Raw genomic sequence first — 18417 nt, 5'->3', positions numbered from 1 at the left:
TTGTACTGTAACAACCAACATCAGAACCTTGAAAATTCCCTGATACATTACTGGTATTCAATGTAAACTTTGCAGCAGTGAGGTAATGCAGTCCCTTCTTCCTAGCTCTGCAAGCAACCATGCTGCAACATTCTGTAACAAATGCAGTTGGGACAAACCCTTGTTTTGGAAGATGAGCCAGCACGACCATAATCTAATCTTATCACATCTACATAAAAATCAAATGGAGTAAAAGACCTCAAAAGTCCACAGTGCTGCTGTGAAACCTTTAAAGACACATCCCAAGCACAAAGTGGACAGAAACTTCATCACTGGCCAAAAACCTCCAATACATTTTTACTATTTACTTTTTACCTGTAGCAATTGTACTCAAAAATGGTAATTTCCCAATACTTTAAAAACCAACGTGCAATGTGGTATTTACAAGGTGTAGAGTGAAAAAAAATCATTTTCCTTAATGAAAGCTTCAAACGGAACTTAGCTTGAAATCTTTGACTCTGGACTCCCAACAGGGACCCGCTTTGCCCTCTGGCTTTCTCAAGGGAGACTCTTTAACCCTGTGCTGAACCCTTTATTTTGTCACTTATTGCCGTTCTTGTTAGGACATCCTTGCCCAGTGATGAAGTTTCTGTCCACTTAGTGCTTGGGATGTGTCTGTGAAGGTTTCACAGCAGCCCTATGGACTTTTTGAGATCTTTTCCTCCATTTTATTTTTATGTAGATGTGATATGTTGTTATAAGCACATATTTTTTTACATCCACAATGTTTTGAATGGAAGCGATTCTCAAGGTCTGTGGAAAGTTTCAGATTCAGACATGATCTAATCTTGACATGATCAGTGTATGAACCACCTTATCAAAATAAAGATAATCAAAGGATGATGGCTTCTTATTCCTATTATAGGTATATGTGGGGAAGGGGTTGGAATTCCTGACCATGGGATGTTGGAACAGCAGGGGGATGGAATGGGTACTGAGGAGAGCTGTGGATGGAGAACCATGGGGTTGGGGTGCGGAGAAGAATGGTTAGAAAGAGGAAGGACCCTGGTGATTGAGTATTGGGGTGGGGCTTGATTACTACTGGGGAATAATATTATGAGGAAGCTGAATATGGAGCACAACTGGTGGGAAGAGAAGAACAGAGAACAAGGATGGAGCCTTGGAGGGAGGAGATTTAAGCATGGGGATAGAGAATGACATTGGGACAAAGTTTGTCCCTATCCCCACACCATTGGTTCTGTCTCCATCCCTGCCCCATCCCAGGAGGCCCTGTCTCCATCTCTGCCCCTGCTCTATTCCCATGGGCTCTGTCCTCATCTGCAGAAGCCTTGAACAATTATGATTTTATATTTAAATCTTTTTATTAAAGTATAAAAAGGAACAATATGCTGTGCAACTATTGTGTATAAATTACAAGTAGAAAACAATAATAACAGCGAGCAGCTATAATAACCCTCTTCCCTTCCAACCCCAACAATAGCTGATTTCTACTACCCCAAGGAATCCTAATCCACCCCATTAAAATGTCCAGGGGTACAAAATACAACCTGTTCTATATGCCCTAGAGGGGAAAAATGTGCCCTATGAAGCACTGTTATGATTTTTTAACCTTTGGATGAATAAGAAGTCATCAACAATCTCAGGATTCAGTCTAGCTCTCCTGTCTTCCACAGTTCTTCCTACAATAGATGTCTTCTTAGAAGATGTGCTGGTAGCAGGATGTACAGAATTCCCCCATGCAAATTTTGCAAGTCGTGGCCAGCATGTTTGCTTGTTCTTCCAAAAAAAAAAATCAAAATATCATTGTCTGCAATACTCAAACATAAATAACAGTCCAGTTCATTATCAGGCTTCAAAGCAGAAAATGACACAGGGACAAAGTTTGTCCCCGTCCTCGTGGGCTCTGTCCCCGTCCCATCCCCGTGGGATCTGTCTCCGTCCCCATCCCCACGGTTACTGCGGGTCCCCGTCCCCTTCTCTACATGGGGAGGTGCTCAAGGACCAAGGGGAAGAGAAATGTGATTGCTTGCACCAGCGCTATAATATCTAGCAACAACACTACCAGATCATTTTTTACTGCACTGAATGCAAAACTTAACAGTTCGTATACCCCTAGAAACAAATCCAAATCAGATCTATGGTGTAAAAATGATCCTCACTCAGACTGTCCCTGTTGACATGGAGCTATGCTCTCATCCTCCCTTGCTTCCTTATCAGTAAGGATCCACTAAGTTTGTCTTATACAGTACTTGCCTGAACTGTATAAAGGAAATAAACAATAATCAGAGTAAAAACAGAAATGTTGAAACACCTTTGGTTTTGTTTAAATTTTAGCAGATCAGTATTTCTGCCTGCCTTGTTACTCACAAGTTTTGTAGATGTTCTAAAACTATGAAAATGTGAAGCTATATCAGGGACAGATTTTGCACTTAACTTTTAGTACATCTCTCACAAAGACAATTTAAACAGGAATACTTTTTTTGACAGAGTTTTGACACAGGAACACTATTTGTTGTATAATCATGTGAAGATTTTATTGCTGCTTTGGTCTTTCACCATGTTCTCAGTCAACATGGCCATTCTCCAAAATAAAATAAAAAAAAAATTAAACAAGACATCAAGAGCTAAGGTAATGTTTTCTATGTAAAATCTGGTCTAATACAGAAAGCAAAAGAGATCCGGATCCTGATTTATTTTCAAACATCAGTTGTTCATTCGTCCGATCTTTTTATGAGCTATAGAATAAATAGCAGAAAGCAGTCTGTATATGAGCAGATGTATTGGACATGCTTCCAAAAGAGAGAGAGAAAGTCTTTTATTCATGTGAACCAGTGTGAAATGTTTCCTGCTTTGTGAATACATTTTGGCAAGAAATCACAACTTTCAACCTCTCCATGGAAACTGTCACAGAATGTGGTGCTTCGTGCAATCAAAAGTTTTGGCCTATAAAAATGTCAAGCTCTTTTGGAAAAGTAATGTCAAAAGCAATGTGTCATTGAAAAAATGCTTTTGTGACTCTGAAATGAGATGAAGAGAGGCATATTTTCACAAGTAATCTGCAAGGGTGAAAAGTCCACACTACTTTTGGTATAAAAATTGTTGTTCACACCAATAGCATTTATAAAGGGCCTCCGTTCTTATCCAGAAACACTTCTATGTCCCGTTGATCCTAGAAATCAACGTTCTTTGCTTTTCCATCATTTTATGTTAACTGGTCTCAGGTATCCCAGGCTCATTTTGAGAAACCACTGCTGTTTTAATTTCTAGGTGCAGCCACTTAACCCCATTGATTCAAATGTGCCCAAAAGAACCCCAAAGTGGGTGACACAATCAAGTGGAAAATTAATAAATAGAATATAAAATATACATTTTTCCTATTCGTATTTGATATGTGAGTGATTTGTTTTCATTCCCTCTAGGGTGAAGACGTTTTTCGGTCAGTCAAGGTTCTTCATACATCAGTGGAGTTTCTGTGGAAAAAGAAGAATTGTTTCTGATTTTGGACTTCTGCACTGGAAAATATTGTAATTGGATCACAAGCAGGCAATGGAAACACTGGGTACCACGATGGAAGATAAAGTCTGCAACACCTGCCTTGTTTGCCCATTTCCCCATTCTTTGCTAAGGATCCTCTGTACTTGTCCATCACTTTCTTGATTTTCATTATCATTTTTTGCACCACACCACCAGTGAGAAACTATTCCATGTGTCTACAACCCTTACGTTACTCAAATCTACCTAATTTCAACCCAAACCTCTTCCTCTAAAACCAAATTTCTGCTGATAAATGTAGCTCTTATACAAATACCTTAGATGTACAAATTAAGCACATCTGCATCATATACTCCTAGCCAGGGCTTTTTTTGAGGGGGTACTTGGGGGTACTGAGTACCGACACCTTTTTCCAATATCTGCTAAAATTGACTCATGGGTCCCCAAGTTTTAATGAAAGAGCTCAGGCTCTACGCACCAATTTTGCCTTGTCATAGATTCTGTGACTGGTTGCAGGGGGCCTGGCTGTTGTGGGATGGGTCCCTCAGTGATTACCCTACCCCTGAAGGGTGGCCCAGCATTTGAGTACCGGCACCTTTTTTGAAAGGAAAAACACACTGCTCCTAGCTCTTCATATGGATATAATACTTTAAGAACCATGTATTAAGCTGCGGTAAAATAATGTCTTTCTATGCCATTTTATTGCAGGAAAATTACTGTAGAATTCATGAACTCATGAGCCACATCTTCCTCCATCCTCAACTCTTTCTCTAACAAAATTTATCTCCTCCATTACCTTCCCACCTTTCTGTAAAGTATCAGTATTCCACCCTGTTGTCATCTACTGGTGTATCCCTAGTGTCTGAGCAGTACAACTAAGGGTCAGCTGGTGCCATTTTTGAAAACAGAGCTGCTGGGCAGCAGCAACCAAGGACTGGTCCTGTCCCCCAGGGATACACTGGTAGATGTCTGGGAAGAGGGGGATGACAGGAGCATCAAGGGAAGGAGGGTTCTGATTTGTTTTTAAGGGGTTGGTGGGGTTGGAGTATGCTGGAGGGTTCCTGATTTTATATAGAAGACAGTTGGGGTGGGAGAGCTGGAGATATGTTAGGGAGTCCTGACTTTGTTTTGAGAAGGGATTCGAGTGGGGTAGAATACAGAGGAGCCCAGTGCATGGAGGAGAGACAGAAAGGGGTGCAGAGAGGGCAGCATTTTTGTTAAGGACAATGTCATCCCTTTGAGTCCCTGCCCAGCAGCATTAGCGGGCCAATATTCTTAGAGGAAAGTTAACAAAATCTCTGGTGGTTGCGTTAAATTTCCATAGTAACACAACTTGTGAAGCTTGGGACAGGTTCATAGGATCTCTAAAGGAGAGGAAGGGCTAGTAGATAGCATGAATGGACAGACTGGATAGGCCATATGGTCTTTAACTGTTTTCATTTTTCTCTGCTTGTATGCATTATTCATTTTGCATAATAATGAGCTGCTCTGTATGTATTTGCTTGCAATGCAGCTCATCATTATTTAACATGTGTCGGGCTGCAATGTTTTTGCATTAATCCATATTACTGGCCAATTACCCTGGCGATTGCCAATTAGCACACAATAACTAAGCAAAACCACACTTTCCCACATATTATATAAATGGCGTCCAGATTTGGATGCGATCCCGAGATGTGCGTGCAACTTAATTGGCTAACAATCCATTAACGAGCAATAACTTGCCACTAATGACCAATTATTGATGTTAATTGGCACCAATTAGGATTTGCGTGTGCATCTGCCAGCACTATTCTATAATGTTTGGTGCCCACATCCCTTAGCGCACACACTCAAAAGGAGGCATGGTCATGGGTATGTCAGGGGCGTTCCAAAATGTTGTGCGCATTGTTGCAGAATAATGGGTCAGCCCGCTGAACTTGGACACCAGCATTTACACCAGTTTTCAGCAGGCATAAATCTGGCACTCCGAAGTTAGGGCATGGGAAGTGGCGCAAAGTGCAATTCTATAAAGCGTGCACATCCATTTTTCAGCGCCTTTTTTTTGGTTACATTTGTACCCTGCGCTTTCCCCACTCATGGCAGGCTCAATGCGGCTTACACGGGGCAATGGAGGGTTAAGTGACTTTGCCCAGAGCCACAAGGAGCTGCCTGTGCCAGGAATTGAACTCAGTTCCCCAGGACCAAAGTCCACCACCCTAACCACTAGGCCACTCCTCCACTGTTGCTACTATTTGAGATTCTACATGGAATGTTCCAACATTCCATGTAGAAGTCGGCCCTTGCAGATCACCAATGTGGCCGCGCAGGCTTCTGCTTCTGTGAGTCTGACGTCCTGCACGTACGTGCAGGACGTCAGACTCACAGAAACAGAAGCCTGCGCAGCCTTCTACATGGAATGTTGCTAGTGGAATAGCAACATTCCATGTAGAATCTCCAATAGTAGCAACATTCCATGTAGAATCCCCAATAGTATCTATTTTATTTTTGTTACATTTGTACCCTGCGCTTTCCCACTCATGGCAGGCTCAATGCGGCTTACACGGGGCAATGGAGGGTTAAGTGACTTTGCCCAGAGCCACAAGGAGCTGCCTGTGCCAGGAATTGAACTCAGTTCCCCAGGACCAAAGTCCACCACCCTAACCACTAGGCCACTCCTCCACTGTTGCTACTATTTGAGATTCTACATGGAATGTTCCAACATTCCATGTAGAAGTCGGCCCTTGCAGATCACCAATGTGGCCGTGCAGGCTTCTGCTTCTGTGAGTCTGACGTCCTGCACGTACGTGCAGGACGTCAGACTCACAGAAACAGAAGCCTGCGCAGCCTTCTACATGGAATGTTGCTAGTGGAATAGCAACATTCCATGTAGAATCTCCAATAGTAGCAACATTCCATGTAGAATCCCCAATAGTAGCAACATTCCATGTAGAATCTCCAATAGTATCTATTTTATTTTTGTTATATTTGTACCCTGCGCTTTCCCACTCATGGCAGGCTCAATGCGGCTTACACGGGGCAATGGAGGGTTAAGTGACTTGCCCAGAGTCACAAGGAGCTGCCTGTGCCTGAAGTGGGAATCGAACTCAGTTCCTCAGGACCAAAGTCCACCACCCTAACCACTAGGCCACTCCTCCACTCCATAGAATCTGGCCCTCAATGTTAACCTGTGTAAAGCCATATCTTATTATTTCAGATGCTTTAGTATTAACAGAGGACTGTCGGTAATATGCAGTTTATAAATATTTTAAATAAATAAAAAAATTTAACAGTTTAGTAAATAGACCTCGTAGGTTCTTAAGCATTACCCTGTGGCCTTTTTACTAAAATGTGTCATTTTAATGCAAGCTTTCACACGCGCTAAACCAAGATTCAATGCTGCAGTAATTAGAGCTTTTTAAAATGGACCTTTCCTGTGCTAATTTTTCCATTAGCGCCTGGGACTTGCAAAAAAAATGAATGCAGGAGCACTTTCTGCCTCCTATTTAGGTTGTGTTACGTGCTCCTACATTAACTTTGCATTATTTAGATAGCATGCACTAATTACAACACGCTAGCTAGATAGCACTTCCATGCTCACTCCCTGTCCCCTCCCAAAAATAAATTAACAAAAAATAAAGCACAATTAACAGGAAACAGGCAAATTACTGCAAAACAATTTAACATGTTTTCTGGTAGTGTGTTTTTCACGCAGTAAGTGTGCATTAGGGATTAACACACTTTAGTAAAAGGGCCCCATTTTGAGGTGCAGACACAAAAGTATACTCATATCACCCCCTCTCCTCAAGTCACTTCACTGGCTTCCGATCAAATACCGCATACAGTTCAAGCTTCTCCTTCTTACCTACAAATGCACTCAGTCTGTAGCACCTCATTACCTCTCTAGCCTCATCTCCCCTTATGTTCCCGCCCGTAACCTCCGTTCACAGGACAAATCCCTCCTCTCAACACCCTTCTCCACCACCGCCAATTTGAGGCTCCGCCCATTCTGCCTCGCATTACCTTACACATGGAATAAACTTCCTGAACCCCTACGCCAAGCCCCCTCCTTACCCATCTTCAAATCATTGCTCAAAGCCCACCTCTTCAATATTGCTTTCGGCACCTAACCTTTATACCTTTGTACCTTTCATGTAATCGTGAATGCCCCAAATTGACTACCCCTACTTGACTGACTCTACACTTGTCCATTAGATTGTAAGCTCTTTGAGCAGGGACTGTTCTTCTGTGTTAAAATTGTACAGCGCTGCGTAACCCTGGCAGCGCTTTAGAAATGTTAAGTAGTAGTAGTAGTAGTAAAAGGTGTTTTAGCAGCATTTCTTTTGACTACTCTAATTTTTGTCTGTATCTGTGGCGAGCGGGATTTTCACTGGATTTTGGCAAGTTAGACCAGTTTCGCTACTGTGAGACTCTGACCTGTAATAAAAGTTAGATCGTAGGGCTGACCCAATGGCTCACATGTAGCTTAATTTTCCTGAGTCCACTTTCTGTTCCTTGGACTAGCTGGGGGCTGGAGATGCTGCACAGGCAGTGTCCATAGCTCTCAGTGGATAGGGTTCCAGCTGCTGCACAACAGCAATCAGGGGCGTAGCTACGGGTGGGCCTGGCTGGGCCCAGGCCCACCCAATTTCAGCCCAGGCCCACCCAGCGCCAGCCCCAGCTCCCATTGCCGGCCACTGCTGCTTTTCCTGTTGAGCAGCAGGGCTGGCGCTACAAAAAGAAGAAGCGCTAACGGCGCTAAGGACGAAAAATGTTAAAAAAAAAAAAAAACCGCGGCACCAGCAGGCACTGTCTAGGCAGCCTTGAAGCATTGGCTGCTGGCTCGCAGGCTCCTCCCGTCTCCTACGTGGACGTAGGCGACGGGAGGAGCCTTCGATCCAGCAGCCAATGCCTCAAGGCTGCCTAGACAGTGCCTGTCGGTGCCGAACTTTTTTTTAACATTTTTCGTCCTTAGCGCCGTTAGCACTTCTTCTTTTTGTAGCGCCGGTCCTGCTGCTCAACAGGAAAAGCAGCAGTGGCCGGCAATGGGGGCTGGCGCTGGCATGCAGGGCGGGCCTCGTCGAAGAAAAGAGGGAAAACATGGAAGGATGGGGAGAAAAAGAGGGAAAACAGATGGAAGGATGGGGAGAAAAAGAGGGAAAACAGATGGAAGGATGGCAGAGAATGAGGGAAAACATGGAAGGATGGGGAGAAAGAGGGAAAACATGGAAGGATGGGGAGAAAAGAGGGAAAACAGATGGAAGGATGGCAGAGAATGAGGGAAAACATGGAAGGGTGGGGAGAAAGAGGGAAAACATGGAAGGATGGGGAGAAAGAGGGAAAACATGGAAGAATGGGGAGAAAAGAGGGAAAACAGATGGAAGGATGGCAGAGAATGAGGGAAAACATGGAAGGATGGCAGAGAAAGAGGGAAAACATGGAAGGATGGGAGAAAGAGGGAAAATAGATGGAAGGATGGGGAGAAAAGATAGAAAACAGATGGAAGGATGGCAGAGAAAGAGGGAAAACAGATGGAAGGATGGGAGAGAAAGAGGGAAAACGGATGGATGGGGAGAGAGACTCTGGATGGAAGGATGGGGAGAGAAAGGGGAGAGACTGGAAGGATGCAGAGAGAAAGGGGAGAGACTGGAAGGATGTGGAGAGAGAAGGGACACTGAACAGAAAAGGGTAGAGTGATACAGAGACACTGGTTAGAAAGAGGGAGAGAGAGACATTAGATGGAAGGATCAGGAGAGAGGGTAGATGGATGGAAGGATGGGGAGAGAAAGAGGGAAGACGCTGGATGGCAGGGTAGGGAGAAAGAGGGGAGACTATTGGAAGGATGGGGAGAGAGAGGGGAGACTATTGGAAGGATGGGGAGAGAAAGAAGAGAGCTGCTGGATGGAAAAGGAGAGTAGTGAAAGACTGGAGAATAAGAGGAAGGGGCATGGGGAGAACAAGGGTGAGAAAAAGATGAAAAGCCATAAGTAGATGAAGGAAATTAAAGAATGGATAGTAAGAATGAATTAAATCAGGACAGAGAGAGAGAGAGAGAGAGAGGGAGAAAAATATTGAAGAAAGCAAAGAAAAAGGAGAGAAAAATGAGAAATGGCCAGGAAACCCTGGCAGAAGAGTTAAGCGAAAACGAAGGAAAGCAGAATCTAGAGACTGGGAGCGACACAATGAGAAAAAGTAAATGGCCATACAAGAAAGGTAAAGAAAATAATTTTATTTTTTAATTTAGGATAAAGTAATATGGTACCTGTGTTAATGAAGTTTCAGAGACCAATACTTCCTTCCTTAGGTCAGGCGAGGATACCGTAACAGCATTATACTGACCTGAGGCAGGAGGTTTTGGCCTCTGAAAGCTCATTGAAAAGGGTGTTAGGCTATTAAATAAATTTTCTGAAATCTGATGCACTGAAAAGCAGCACTTTACCCTGTGTGACAAATGCATCTGATTAGCGTGACTAAATTTTGCTGGGGGAGGGGGGTAGAGAGAAAATTTTGTGCCCACCCACTTTGGGTTCAGGCCCATCCAAAATTGGCAGTCTGGCTACGCCACTGTGCAATACCTAATGGCTAGATTCTAGGTGCATCTGTAAAATGCTCCAAAGAGAGCTGCAGCCCCTGGCCAAGGAATGTTACTGTGCTGGCTGGGATACATGGGCAAGGAAACATTTAAAAATGTGGTGGGAAAAAAGATAATTGTGAAGAAATGGTCATGGCACTATAGTTCTGTTTAAGGACAGTTCAGACTGAACTAGAAATCTAAAGGAATACATAGAAACAGAAGAGCGAATAAATACAAAACTGTCTCACAATCATCCAGTTTCCACTTTACAGCAGCAAAGTCTTCAAAAACTCAGCCTGCCCTTTCTTTGTGTGGTAGTTCCTTCAGGCTTCTTGGAGTTTCAAACCTTTATTCACAACTATTCTGGAGATTTTTCCCCTCTTTTGTATTCCTGTCCCCAGTCACCTCTTCAGCCTTCTTCTTACACAGATAGTATCGAGCCATTCAGGAATGTTTTCACCCTGATACTATCCATGTAAAATTTAAAATTTTACAAATAGGAAAAGTTGTTCATTCACTGGCTGCAGATGAACATATAACTTCTTTTGAATATCGGTTGTATATTTTCTTTCAAACAATCACCATTTGAGTGGACTTGATTGGTTAGAAGTGAGTGAACAGACTTCAAGCTGGTTAGTTGACTACTACAAAGTCAGGGCTCTGGAAGACTTCTCCCTGTCCCCCACAGAGCAATGTTCCCATGGGTATGGAGTGCAATATGGCTGCCTAAGCCCACTCACCGACCCAGAGTTACATGCAGTAGGAAAGGAAAACAGGCAGAGTGGCAGATTAACAAACTACATTTAGGATCTGCATTTCCACAGCCCAATAATATGATCTGCTGAGTTTTCTACTAGACGTAACAGTAAGAATTAAAAAAAACAAGAGAAAAATTACCATCTGCAATGTCAACATTAGGACTTGTGGATGGCGCTTCCCCTGGGATGCCGGTGATCTCAGCTCCCTCTGTAGTGGCAGCCACTCCCGCTTGGCACACAGATGACGAATACAAACTCCGAAGGAGCTCTGAAGAACTTAGTAAGCTGTTGCATGTCTCCGGATCCCCAAGTGGAACGTCCGTATCTGTGCTACCGGGATATGCAGGAGGATTCTGGTCATCCATGTGTGGAGAAATCCCCTGTCCTGCAGAGGATGTATGTCCTGGGACTAAGGCATTCACACCGCTGCTCACAGCTTCATCATAGGAAGGCAACATGACAGGCACACCATCTACCACAATAAAGGCAGGGTCACTGGAGCCATTCTGCGCACCTCTAAAAGCAATGAAAATAGACCAAAGCTTTAGTTCTGTAAACAATCTACATACAGTTTAAAGCCAGAACCTGAAAGGTGGTGGTGGGGGAGGGGGGAACAGGAGGAAAGTGCCTGGTGCTTGCAGCAAAGTGTATTTGCAGTCAGACTTCCTGCCTAGAGATTACTGAAGTTCTCATACACTTTTCTATTAAAATTATTTAAACAGGAAACTGTCAACGTTAATTAAAATGGAATTTGGGGCTGGCCCAGTGGTACTACTACACACAGGCAGTGCCGTAGTGAGGGCGGCTGACACCCTGGGCGGTTCGCCGCTGCGCACCCCCTCCCCCCGGAGCGCATTCTTACCACTAGAGTAGGAAAGGGGGCGGGCGGGAGGGCCGATCTGCCCCGAGTGCACGTCGCTGGGAGCTGCGTCGGCTCCGCTGGTTCCCTGCTCTCTCTGCCCCGGAACAGGAAGTAACCTGTTCCGGGGCACAGAGAGCAGGGAACCAGCGAAGCCGACACCCCCCCAGCGGCATGCACCCGTGGCGGACCGCCGCACCCCCCCCCCTTCCTACTCCACTGCACACAGGAGCCAACTTTTCAAAATGAATGAGGTGCTCTCGGCACGCATTATCATGTCTGTAAAAATAAAGACAAAAGTATGGCCAGGTAATTGGCAAAACTGGCCAGGCCATATATAAATGTAAAATACAGCAGGTAGTGCACACACTAGAGGACTCCTGGCTAAAAGAAGAGCTAGGGAAGCACTGAATGTCCCACCAGTCTCTATTCCTCCCCAACCCCAACTCACTTTTTTTTTCTCCTCCCTTCCTCCTCCTCCACACTCCATCTATATCACAATCACTCTATCCCTTCCAGCTCAGCCTGGCCCATCCACTCCATCCACACTCTCCCATCCTAGTCTCTTCTTAACAGTTCCTCTTCCATATTTAGCCTGTGCATACCATATGCTTTCTCTTCTCCCAGACCACCCTCATTTTTTCTCACCCCCATCATATCTCTTCTTGCTTTCTCGTCCTATTACCCCCCCCAGCATTCATTTGACTTTTTGCTTAGAAGTAGGGTATTTAGTACCCTTCGTAACTGCTCCACTCCCCCATCCTAAACTTCTCTGCTCTCTACTTCCTCCCTGACCTGTTCTGTCCCCTACTAATTCCTCTTCCCATGAGATTCCCCCCGCAAGTTAGTGCCCCTCACCTGTAGACTTCGCTCACCCATCCCTCATCCCTCCTCACTAGAATCATCTTATATCTCAATTTTTTTATTCCCTCTTCCTCACAGGTATCACCTTCCTACTCCTGCTTCCCAAGCCACAAAGCATCTCTGTTCTCTGCCACCATTCCTGTTTTCCCATCCTCTGCAATACTTCTCTAGAACTCACAAATTGCAGGATAGCAGCAGTTTTATGTCCAGAAAGTTCCTGTGAGCTGCTCCACCACCTGCATACCCAAGCCTTGGAGGCTCAATATTCAGCAGCTCCATAGTCCCAGGGCCACAGTTGCACATGATGTTTCCTGCCCTCAGCCTGAAAACTCCAGAAACCATATGCTGAACGAGAGACCGCTGGACACAAAGGTCATATCAACCCACAGTATGCCAGCTTACCTGCTAACTTTCTACTGGTCGCAGAGTAAATGGCTGGCCTGGGGAGTTGAGTTAGAGCCAGTGGTGTAGCTATGTGGGGCCACGGGGCCCTGGATCCCCCTGCCAACGACCCTCTCGATCCCCCCTCCAGCCGCCAACCCTCCCCCACCGCCGGCTACCTTTGCTGGCGGGGGAACCCAACCCCCGCCAGCCGAGGTCCTCTTCTTCCGGCGCAAGGCTTCGTTCTGTTTCTGTGAGTCTGACGTCTTGCACGTACAACATACAGGACATCAGACTCAGAGAAACAGAACGAAGCCTTGCGTCGGAAGAAGAGGACCTCGGTTGGCGGGGGTCGGGGTCCCCCGCCAGCAAAGGTAGCTGACGGCGACGAAGGGTTGGCGGTGGGAGGGGGGGGTCGAGAGGGTCATCGGCGGGGGGGGGGGGGGGGGGGGGGGCAAAGTTGTTGGTGGTGGTGGTGGTGGTGGCGGCGGCGGGGGTCGACGGTGGGGGTGGCCTAAAATGTGCCCCCTCACCTCGGGCTCTGGACCCTCCTCCCGCCCAAGTCTGGCTACGCCCCTGGTTAGAGCTGATTTTAGGCTAACCAGGGCCCTCTGCATAAGTGGAAATTGGCACTTTCTTTTATTAATGGCAGCAATGGCACAACCCCTCTTTTAGAAATAGTGATGACTCCAACACAACATTCCCCTCTGTCACCCAACATTTCCTACTTTCTTCCTTACTCTGCTCAGCACACTTATCTCCCACCCTCTCTTTTTCCCCAGCCCACACGGAAGATAATTCTATAAGGAATCACCTAGTTTTAGGCGGCAGGAACACAGATTTGGATTTTCAAAAGGCATTTGACAAAGTACCTCATGAAAGACTCCTAAGGAAATTAGAAAGTCATGGGATGCCCTATTGTGGATTAAAAACTGGTTACAAGATAGAAAACAGAGAGTAGGGTTAAATAGTCAATATACTTAATGGAGAAGGAAAGATAGTGGGGTTCTCCAGGGGTCTGTGCTGGGATCACTGCTTTTAACATATTTATAAATGATCTAGAGATGGGAATAACTACTGAGGTAATTAAATTTACTGATAACACAGAGTTATTCAAAATTGCTAAATAGCAAGAGGCCATTTTATAATATGGATGTTCCTCTGCTGCGACACAGATGTCATGTTCCTTGTTTTGCTCCGTTCATAGCTTGGAGGTTTCAGTTTGTAAAACAGGGGTTCATGCTGGACATAGCCAAAACTTGGTCATCCATTAGAACAGGCTATATGTCAGCAGATCCTTTTTAGAAATATATGTGAGATTGACTTCCATATCTGACATACATAAGTATTACCATACTGGGAAAGACCAAAGGTCCATCGAGCCCAGACTTGGATGTCTATATTCTGAGTTGGACAGGCTTCCTAGAATTCTGCTCTTTACTTTTAACTAATTCCTGACTCCTTATTTTCCCTTTACTTACCTGGTTCATCTATACAACCTGCCCTCTATTCTTTTTCAATTTTGCATTTCCTTTCATTGCTTTTTATTTTTATAAAACAAAAAGCAATGCCTTGTGCCTTTTAGGTGGTATATTAAATACTTTTAAATTAAAAAAAAATATATATATATCCTGATTAAAAAACTTTAAATTGGGAATAGGAGACGGGGCAGAGAGGATACAAAGCTGTGATATAAATGCACGCTTAGAGCTGTGATAATGTAATATGCAGATTTCATCTGTTAGCTTGCCTAATGACGTTTCTGCACTCTGTTAAGGTCTGGAAAACAAAAATTACCTCTCCACCCACTACCACCACCATCTTCATTGCTAGCACAACACAATTTACAAACCTTGGAAGAAAATGTGACTTAATTTTTGTCTGGAAGATCCTGGCAAGAATAACAAGGAGGAGTGCCAGCAGGACACTGGTAGCTGTGAACGCCACTATTTTCCATGTGGTCAGGAGGGTTTCCTGTGTCCTAGGCCATGACTGCTCTGTTACAGAAGAGGAGGGAGGGAAGGGAAAAAAAAACCAAACCTTTCTGTGACTTTCATCACAATCAAATGGATCTTTTAAGAGCATTTCTTTGGATAATAATAGTTTATTGATTTTCCAGCCTTCCCCATCCCCACAACAAAATGCACACCACTGGTTATTCATGGAAATCAGGAAGGTAACAAAAACGTATCTTCAATCTCATACTTCAAATGCTGCAATAGATGTCTCGAGAAAGCATAGATCAATAAAAGTCAATAAACTAAATAGAGTATAAGAACAGAAGAACAGCTATACTGATTATTGTTGTAAACCGCCTCGGGTCCAACTTTCGTTGGGAAAACGCGATACAACAAAAATCATCTAAAAATGTTTTAAAATATCCTACTGGTGCAGAGTTTCACACAGAACATGCAGCTGAATGACCTGTTTTCCAGGAAATTACTTTTCAGGTGACAAGCCTACCTGTTTTGACACACGTTACATCGTAAGAGGGAGACCATTTCCCATATCGACAGGTACTGTACTTATAATCACTAGTTAACGTGTAACCAGGCTCACAGGAAAACTCAACCACTGTCCCGTGGTTGTACGGCTCACAAGGCTGTGGGTGACAAACATAATCTCCATGGTTCACCATCGGTGGCAGTGGACAAACTTCAGTGGTGAAAGAAGAAAAGAGAAACAAAAAAATCAATGACAACTGGCTTGCTAAGTTGAGCATCCCAAGGTTGTGCATTTAAGGTTTCATTCCAAGGCTAGGCAAAAAATTAGCTTGCAAAACAACAAGGGGCAATTCTATAATAGGGAAGCGCCATTTAGGTGACACAATACTGCGCAGGTAGAACCTATTCTGTAACAGCATCTGGGTGCCCTGATTCTATTACAGAGTACCAGTGTAAAACTGCATTGGTGTGCCTACATTTAGGTGTGACCAGACGTAAATGGGTATGCCTACGTGCACCATGCAAAATGTGTAATTTGTAATATTCTGTAAGTTGAGCGTGTAAGTTGGAGACATGCCTCTTCCATGCTCCACCCACACATATACCCCCTTGCTGTTACATGCTACAGCACTTACGCGTTAGACATGCATAACTGCATGAGCCCATTTATAGAACTGCCTTTCATGTGTTTTGCACATGCAACACCATATACATGGCAGGATTTAGTTATCTGGGGATCAAATGGTGGAACTCAATACCACAAGATGCCACAAGAAGCATCACCAATTAACTTCAATTCAGAAAAGAACTGAAAACTTATCTCTTCAAAAAATTCTACAGCTAACTACATCCCAGAAAAGAAATGAAAACCTACCTCAAAAATTGCAAATCTAATTATATATACTATCGAAGTCCTTTCTATAAGCTATCAATGTCATTTCTACCTCCTAACTATGAATCATAATTGTAATTTCACCTAACTGTAAATTGTAAGCTACTTTGAACTGAAGCCTGTGTTTGGATAACAGTGGCACACAAGAACACATACATACATAAATAAACAAACAAACAAACAACAGTGTAAGAAAGTCACCCAACATTTCACAATAAAGACAAATATTGCATAATAAAATCCTGCAAAGTGGCAGCAATAGTTTTGATGTGCAATTCTGAAATAGCCCAAGTTCTGCTGGGGGGGGGGGGGGGAGGGTTATGATTTACACAGCTTTACATTCCCTCACACTGCAGTGTGAAATCCTGCTGGAAATTCTACAGTAAGGACATTGCACATTGTGATAAAATCAGACAGTTGAGGGCACAGACCCTCATGAACCTACTACACTATGAAATGAAGTATGTAGTGTTTAGAAAAAAAAAATAAAAACCAGGCTCTCCTTTTGCATTTCAGATTCAGATATTGTACATGTTTATTAAATTCCATATGATTCAGAAAATAAATGGTGGTGGTGTAACAGGTGTTTAAATTCAATAAAGTATTCATGTGGATGATAGATAGGTCGTTTAAATGATTTGTATGAACTGTGTTTTATTTTGTTATAATTGTATGTGTTGTCTTAATTTTTTTGTAACTCACTGAGTCAAACTTGTTGTCTTACATTCAATTTGAATTGCATTTTCAAGAAGGTGCAAATCTGGCATAAGGCAAATAGTTGTGTAATAAAGAATGTGAAAAGCAGTTTCAAGATCTTTCTCTGCCCTAAATCTGGGTCTGCATGTTGTAAAAATAAACATTAGTGTACAGGGGGTGTCCCAGTTGTGGGGTGGTGGTTCATCAGCGGTTTTAAAATGTGCTATTGTTAACACATGTTATTTGCTCACTAACTCTTGCTATTTTACCACAGGTCCCATTTTATGCAATAAAACCTAGCTACTAATAACTGTGTTAACAGTAAAATAAAGTACATTTTAGCTTATATTAGTACTAGACCCCTCTCATCCCAGGGCCCACACAGAACATTTATTTTCTCTGGTCCTCTCCCATTTTCGCTCAATGCGCACACATCTCAGAAAGTAGGTTCTCTTCAGGCTCAAGGCCCTGGCCTAGAGATCTCTTCAAACGATCATGCAGAGAAAGATCTCTCTTTATTGAAGATATTTACAAAACAATTACTGCTTTGAAGTAGTCTTTCAGGCTTATTTTCGAAAGAGAAGGGCGCCCATCTTTCAACACAAATCGGGAGATGGGCGTCCTTCTCTCAGGGTCGCCCAAATCGGCATAATCGAAAGCGATTTTTGTGTCCCCAACTACTTCCCCGTCGCGGGGATGACCAAAGTTCCCGGAGTGTGTCGGAGGCGTAGCAAAGGCGGGACTAACAGATGGGCGTTCTCAAGTGATAATGGAAAAAAGAAGGGCGTCCCTGATGAGCACTTGGCCGACTTTACTTGGTCCATTTTTTCGCACGACCAAACCTCAAAAAAGTGCCTGAACTGACCAGATGACCACCGGAGGGAATCGGGGATGACCTCCCCTGACTCCCCCAGTGGTGACTAACCCCCTCCCACCCTGAAAAAAATAACTTTAAAAACTTTTTTTGCCAGCCTCAAATATCATACTCAGGTCCATCGCAGCAGTATGCAGGTCCCGGGGGAGGGAGGTATGTGTGTGTCAGCAGAAGCACAGCGAAGGCATGGACATCATTCTTTCAAATATTTTGGATGTCCTGAACTGCCCCCCCCCCCCCCACAGGAACAGCCAAATATCAAGGGAGTGGAGTGGCCTAGTGGTTAGAGCACTGGTCTTGCAATCCAGAGGTGGCCAGTTCAAATCCCACTGCTGCTACTTGTGATCCAAAATCCAAATAAATAAATAAAGGGGGTGTCGGAGGCATAGCAAAGGCATGAACGTCCTTCTCACAGAAACATCCACATTTTGGACATCCTCAACTGCCCGTCGCAGGGATGGAGGCATAGCGAAAGCGCCTAAAACTTGGACGTCCTTCACCCATACTAAAAAAAAAAAAAAGACATCCCAGACGAGCACTTGCACGTTTTCACCTGGACTTGTGTTTTTTTTAAGGTTGTAGACAGCAATTTATTTAAGGTTGT

At 44.0% G+C, this 18417-nt stretch overlaps 1 protein-coding gene across 1 annotated transcript in view; it reads right to left on the bottom strand.

Moving 5' to 3' along the window:
* Positions 1 to 2363: 2363 nt before the first annotated feature.
* Positions 2364 to 18417, bottom strand: part of SUSD4 (sushi domain containing 4) — a 216054-nt gene continuing 200000 nt past the window's right edge. Inside the window, exons 6-9 of the mRNA XM_030195973.1 lie at positions 15371 to 15562; positions 14760 to 14904; positions 10943 to 11319; positions 2364 to 3470 (exon numbers count right to left, since the gene is read on the bottom strand). Of these exons, the coding sequence (XP_030051833.1) occupies positions 3442 to 3470; positions 10943 to 11319; positions 14760 to 14904; positions 15371 to 15562 (743 nt within the window). The 3' untranslated portion in view covers positions 2364 to 3441. The remainder of the gene's footprint in view (positions 3471 to 10942; positions 11320 to 14759; positions 14905 to 15370; positions 15563 to 18417) is intronic.

Source organism: Microcaecilia unicolor, chromosome 3 (assembly GCF_901765095.1).
Source record: "Microcaecilia unicolor chromosome 3, aMicUni1.1, whole genome shotgun sequence".
NCBI lineage: Eukaryota > Metazoa > Chordata > Amphibia > Gymnophiona > Siphonopidae > Microcaecilia > Microcaecilia unicolor.
The sequence above is the reverse complement of the archived record's forward strand: the minus strand, read 5'-3'. Positions and strand labels throughout refer to the sequence as shown.